The 6,742-nt window shown below is 41.6% G+C and overlaps 1 protein-coding gene across 3 annotated transcripts in view; it reads right to left on the bottom strand.

Moving 5' to 3' along the window:
- Positions 1 to 5,453: 5,453 nt before the first annotated feature.
- The window catches only part of LOC118105430 (metabotropic glutamate receptor 7), a 103,353-nt gene continuing 102,064 nt past the window's right edge, over positions 5,454 to 6,742 (bottom strand). For 2 of the 3 annotated variants that reach the window (XM_035153185.2, XM_047339221.1), the window contains exon 10: positions 5,454 to 5,889. In XM_035153185.2, the coding sequence (XP_035009076.2) occupies positions 5,837 to 5,889 (53 nt within the window). In that variant the 3' untranslated portion in view covers positions 5,454 to 5,836. Of the gene's footprint in view, positions 5,890 to 6,211; positions 6,234 to 6,742 lie in introns of all 3 variants that reach the window. The other variant, XM_047339220.1, reaches the window with a different exon arrangement.

Genomic DNA, 6,742 nt, shown 5'->3' with positions numbered 1-6,742 from the left:
CAATGTTCATGTAAATAAAGAAGCTGCTAATTTCACTTCATCTTGTTCTGTTGAGAAATTAAATCAGTCGAGATGTGAAAGCATCAAACATTTAGAAGAAGGAAACAAACAGAAGACAAGTGAAGGAGGTTTCTAACAGGACTTTGTCTCCACCTAGTGGCCACAAGCTGCTTACACACCTTAAGTAACATTTTTTCACAAATTCAATGATTAAATAATAATAAACTTTGGCTCAAATCTGAAACTAACCATCGAAAATATGTTTCATGTTCTTAGAAGCTATTGTGTGAATCGTGTTTTATTTGACTGTCAAATAAAAAAATTCTGTTTGTGAAAAGTAAACCCCCCCCACACACACACACACACACACACACACACACACACACACACACACACACACACAGCCTGTCCTTGGCCTGTAGTTGAGATGAAGAGTCTCCTGAAATCCTCGTCTGTCTCTGTCGGTCTCTGCTTCGGGTCATTGATTCACTGAGACGTCCCATTACAGCATCTGGACAAAACACACTGAGAGGACGGAGGGATGTGGGGGGGGGGCAGAGAAGGACAGACAGAGAGAGAAAAATGAGAAGGAAGATGGAGACAAGATGGAGGGACAGAGAGGATGATGGAGAGAAGAAGACGAAGGAGAAAAACATCCTGTTTCTTTAAATTTAAACCTTTTTAGCAGAAACAGTCTGGATCATTTGTCTGTAGTTGATCAGCAGGACGATCCAGTCTGAACAACAACAACAACCTCAGCAACAACAACAGCAACAACCTCAACAACAACAACAACAACAACAACAACAACCTCAACAACAACAACAACAACCTCAACAAGCGGTTTGAGTTTTTTTGTGAGCTGCTGCTCTGAAGCCTCAGTTTGACATTTTGTTCAGCGCCATCTTGGTTTTTTTAAACTAGAAGTCGCCATATTTTGAGGACCTCCACCCATTGGACGGTACCAGCTGTCAATCACACTGTGGGTATCCCCCGGTGCTTTATGGTCTGTTTGACTCTAAATGATCATAATTCACTAAATGAACATCAGCTGTTTGAAGAAGACTTGAAACTAGAGACTGAGACAGAAACTCCTGAATGTTTACTGACGTTATAAAGTGAGAAGTCACTTTCTATAGACTTCTATAGAAACTACCAGAGGAGTCGCCCCCTGCTGGTCACTACACAGAAGACAGGTAAATCCACGTCACAATCCGTCCTCACTGAATCTACATAAACAGTCATGTGATCAAACCGACCATATCTTATTTACAGGTGTAAGTGTGCTATTTGACCTGATGATGGCGCTAGATGAAAAGAGGATCCTTATGCCTGTAGGGTTCATCCTCTGGGGACCATCAGCACCAGGAGCATCAAGTTTTTCACCTGGAAACTAAATCTGAATCTTTGCTGTTTCTTTTGAACGAAGCCGTCAGAGCTTCACAGCTTTTTACTTTTGAACTTTACATCTGAAGAGGAAGGAGGTGGAACTCATCTTCATCATGACGTGAACACAGCTGACGGAGGTCTGACAGATTATATGTAGCAGAAGAAGAAAAGGTCGATGTGGCGGCGATGCCCTCCAGCGCCGTTCATCACCAGAGCTTCCGGCTGTTGAATGTCAGCTTCACAGTTTGGTGCCGCTGGGAAAATGTGAGTTTCCCTCCTCAGGCGGCGCCGTGGTAACACCGCGACCCGATCGACCTTGAGCAACGTTTGTGTCCCGGAGGATATTCCATCATCTCCGCCCTATTATCAGCAGCTGTAATACAATGACATCGTATATATATATATATATATATATATATATATATATATATCCTTTATATTTAAAGGTATAAACACACACGCATGTTGAACCTGAAGGTTCTTTGATCTTAAATCTCCAAATATAGATCATATATTTTATACTTTTCAAGTAACAAAGTAATTTACAACAAACAATCAGAGAAAAATAATTATATAAAGATACAAATAATAAAAGACCTCACATGATAAAAGCTTTTTATAAAGATGTGTTCTGAGAAGTAGATAAAACAGGAAACTGATGCTGCAAGTTTCTTATAATTATTATTATTTTATAATATAATATAATAATACTTATTAATTAATGATAATATCTATATCTATTAATAATAGCATCTTTACACTCTAATAGTTTTTATTATAACTCGTCAGAGCTGAAACCTGAAGGTGCACAAGGTCTCTCTCTCCCCCTCCCCCATCTGTGTGTGTGTGTGTGTGTGTGTGTGTGTGTGTGTGTGTGTGTGTGTGTGTGTGTGTGTGTGTGTGTGTGTGTGTGTGTGTGTGTGTGTGTGTGTGTGTGTGTGTGTGTGTGTGGTTACAGGAGCACACACCACCCTCTGCTCTGGCCTGTGTTGTCATGGTAACTGCAGCTCGTTCACATCTTCAGTGTTTTCACTTGTGTCATCGTCTTCAGATTCAAACTCTTATATTAGCAACTTTATATCTATAAACTTTATATACAGTTAAAAGAACACAGATACAGATATTAAATTAATTTCAGTCCTGGATCGTAGAATGTACAAACATAGCCCAGAAATTATATTAATATAATATCAAATAATAGAATAAAGTAAATATTACATAATATAATAATACATGAAAAGGTTGTTTGTTTGTTTAATTTGATCTGTTGTTAGTTCTGCTCTGTTGCTTCACTCTTTACGTCCTTTATGAAGAAAGTAGAAACCGGGGGGGGGGGACTCAGCTTGAGAAGAAGAACAAAGAAGAAGAGTTAAAAAGTTGTTGATAATGAAAAGATCAAGCTGCTCACGTCACTTCTTACTGACGTGACTCCGTCCTGCAGTAAGAACTCGTTCTGTGGTGGGAACTCTGCAGATCAAGTAAACTGGTTCCTGTGGTTCTGCAGATCAAGTCAAACTGGTTCCTGTGGTTCTGCAGATCAAGTCAAACTGGTTCCATCTTTACATCCTGAATCACTTCAGCATGTCGAGACTCTGCAGGGACATTGTGTCTCACTGGGAGATAAAGGACTAGAGGATCGTCACAGACTCAAACCTGTGGAGTTAAACAAGTCAAAACCTTGGACATAGAGCCCCCCCCCCCATCACAGATGTGCCCCCCCTCTATTCCAGCTCCTCTGCAGCTGTAAGGGCTCAGCTGGACGTCGCCCTCTAGTGGCTGTGGCATCTTTTTTATGGCGAAAAGGTTCATATTTACTTCTGTTGAAAACACACTCTTCACTTTTCATGAGACTTGATACTCTGAAGTATTTGTACTTCATCTTGTTTGTTTGTTGGGATGAGACAGAATAAAGTTTATTAGGTCAGAGGTCAGTGAGTCAGAAGCTTCACACAAACGTCTTCAGGCTCATTCACTGACTCCATGTTTCTTTACAGCCTTAAGTTTTGAACTTTACATGAATGTACACGCTCTGATGATGTGATCCCGGAGCTTCTTGATGCTGTGGATGTTTCTTCACCTCGATGACGAGCTCCGTCTTCTCTCATGAACCTTGTCTCCATGTATCAGATGTTTGAGATCAGCCAGGTGATTATATTAGATTAGTTCAGGATCCTTCCTCATAAAATTCAATCAAATTCATCTTCTGAAATCACTCATCCACTTCACTTTTTTACATTTTTTATTCCAACACAAAAGAAACCGTGTTAAATCTGGATTCGAGCAAAGAAAATGGGAAAAAGAAAACGGAGACGAGACATTTTTTTCAGGCAAATGATGATTTTGTACAAAAGAGACGAAGGAACGAGGGATGAAATAAATTAAATAATTCTCAAGGCCGTTCAAGCTTCGATGAGAAAGACACAAATACACAAATACCACGTTTTCCTCAGAGCATTTACATATAAAAAAGAACCAAACCTTTTAATTCCATGTGGATACATTCGGACGACACCACAGGAGAGTTGCATGAGGCCAGATGGAAATCTCAGAAGCAGCAACATGAAGGTACCGAGTACAAACAGTAGAAAACATACATGCTTCTTTTTTTACAAGTATTTTCTTTTTTAAATATATATTCTTCTTCTTTTTCTCCATTTCCTGTAGTTTCCAGGAAAATAACAAAACAGATCAAAGCCATATTCTGCCGAGAGAAGAGGAAGAAAAGGTGAAATAAAAACTGACGCTGGAATCAACTGAGTCGAAGCGACAGTTTCTTAAACTTTTTTCTGATTCTGTTTCAACATCGAACACCAGGCATGCAACAACCTCCACATCATCACTTCCTGTTGTGTCTGTGACATCAGCGACGGCAACAACGAGCATCATCTTCATCATCTTCATCAGGCACATACACAACACTGCAGGAGTCGACGTGTGTGTGTGTGTGTGGAGAAGGAACACACATGTAGGGACCACAGACATTTGAACAAAAAGGATTTTAAAACACAGATTTTTATATTTTTTTGCTTCATGTTCACTTGAAGAATCAGATTTTTCACGTCATGTGACTGAGATGAAGATTTCTGACGGTTCAAGTCTCTTTGAAAAACTCTGAACGTTGTTGTTACATGTCACATATACACACAAATATATATATATATACATATATATATATACGTATATATATATATGTATATGTATATATATTTATATATTGTGCATCGACGACTTGACAGCTCCTTTAAAGTGAAGTCCACCATCTGGATCGCCCCCTGGTGGCTGCCTTTAACAGATGTTTTTAAACTGAGACTGAGTGAGGTGGAAGGAAACGGCAGAGAAATCGACCAATCAGGAGGTTGCCTGAGAGCGAGGTCACTGTGTCAGAGACTTAATCACTTTAATCTGATCTAATCTGAAATCATTTAATTTAATTTAATTTAATCTGATCTAATCTGGGTTTTCATGTTTTTTGTCAACAAGATATTTGTGTCACATGACGTTTGCGTCAGATTTCCGAGCGTGAACGAAGCCCTCGATATCTCAGAGTGGAGAATATGGCTTTAATAAAACAAGTAAAGTAAAATGTGAATCCAAGAAGAAAGAAACTAAATCGATTCATCATCAACATCTTAACCATCGTAAAAAACAAATCAAACTCAAATCAACAACTGAAGTCGGACGACATAGAAAACATAAAGAAAACAAACGGGTCGACGGGAGGTTGGAAAACTTGCTGTTTGGAAGTACGTCAGGATACGAGAGGAGGCGGGCTCTGGACGAAGGTCACGTCAGGTCAGGTCAGGTCAGGTCAGGTCAGGTCAGGTCACGTCAGGTCAGGTCAGGTCAGGTCAGCCAGGCCGTCACGCCACGTCACATCAGGTCAGGTCAGGTCGGTGAGGTCAGGTCAGGTCAGGTCAGGTCACGTCACGTCACGTCACGTCAGGTCAGGTCAGGTCAGGTCAGGTCACGCCACGCCAGATCAGGTCCGGTCAGGTCAGGTCAGGTCAGGACATGTCACATCAGGTCAGGTCAGGTCAGGTCAGGTCAGGTCACGTCAGGTCAGGTCAGGTCAGGTCAGGTCACGCCACGCCACGCCACGCCACGCCACGCCACGTCAGGACGCACGGACGATTCTGAGCCGTCTGAGCTGTGATGAGACGAGTCCGCCGCCGTTTGTTCTCAGCCACGACAAAACAAAAAGATTCTGTTTGATCTTTTGTTTTCTCAAATATTTCCCACCATCGCATCGTCCTCTTCTTAAAAACTCCTCCTCCTCCATCACCGTTCCTCTGATCGAGTCAACGTCTGCGTCCCACAATGCTTTGCTCCAGCGTCCGAGCGTCTGTGGTGAAACACATGAGACGGAAAAAGGAAAGAACTGAAAAGATCCTTTGCTCCAACAGACGCCTCCTGTCGCTCAGTTCGTGGTTGTGATGGAGGAACGCCGTCAGATCACGAGGTCGTTGTAGCTCACGCTCTTCTTCTTCTTCGCTGCTCGACCTGAACAGAACAAACACCAGCAGCGTCACAGAAGAAGAATAAAGTTTATACATGAGGTTTGAATCAGATGTGATGTCATAACTCAGAGGATTGTTGGAAAATTAAATTCAAATTCTCTTTTTTAAATGGTTTGATTTTAATCCCAGAAACTCAGCGAGCAGCTGACCACCCCTGACCTCCCTCTCCTGCTCATGTAAAAGTTATGAGCCAATTGAAAGATGGTGATAAAGAGCAGCGGAGGAATGTTTAATATATCTAACACCCCCCCCCCATGAAGGTCGGACTCAGGACGACGAAGCAGAAGAAGATTAATGTTTCTTACCTCAGATTAATATGAGATTAGCCTGTCGGAGAAAAACATGATTTAGTGAATCAGCCACAGCCGAACTGATCAAATAAACACGTGCACGTCTTATTTGTACTTTCACATAGAATCAGTTTCCTTTTTTATATAAACTCAGGTCATTGAAAAGCAGGCTGGTTGTCATGGAAACCCACCATGAAGAGTTCAGGTTAAAGGGATAGTTCACCCAAAAATGAAAATCCTTGGCTGGAGGGTTTGAGTCCACAAAACCAAGTGGTGTCATCAAAGTGTTGGAAATCCATCGCAGCTGAAGTAACTGGAGACGGATTCTTCAGTAGACCACCACCTGCTCCTGTGATGTCATCAAGCGTCCACAAGCCCCGACTTTCAAATTCCACTCGACTCATTTACACCAAGTTTTTCACCTGAATGTCCAGTTTGATCCTCGTCTGGAGCCACGTTCACGTTCAGCAGGACATCAGAGACATTGAGTCTAAACACTTTGTGTAAATGACGTCATTCCCAGTTGAATATGAAAGTGGGGGCGTG

Source organism: Hippoglossus stenolepis, chromosome 3 (genome assembly GCF_022539355.2).
Source record: "Hippoglossus stenolepis isolate QCI-W04-F060 chromosome 3, HSTE1.2, whole genome shotgun sequence".
Lineage (NCBI taxonomy): Eukaryota > Metazoa > Chordata > Actinopteri > Pleuronectiformes > Pleuronectidae > Hippoglossus > Hippoglossus stenolepis.
The sequence above is the reverse complement of the archived record's forward strand: the minus strand, read 5'-3'. Positions and strand labels throughout refer to the sequence as shown.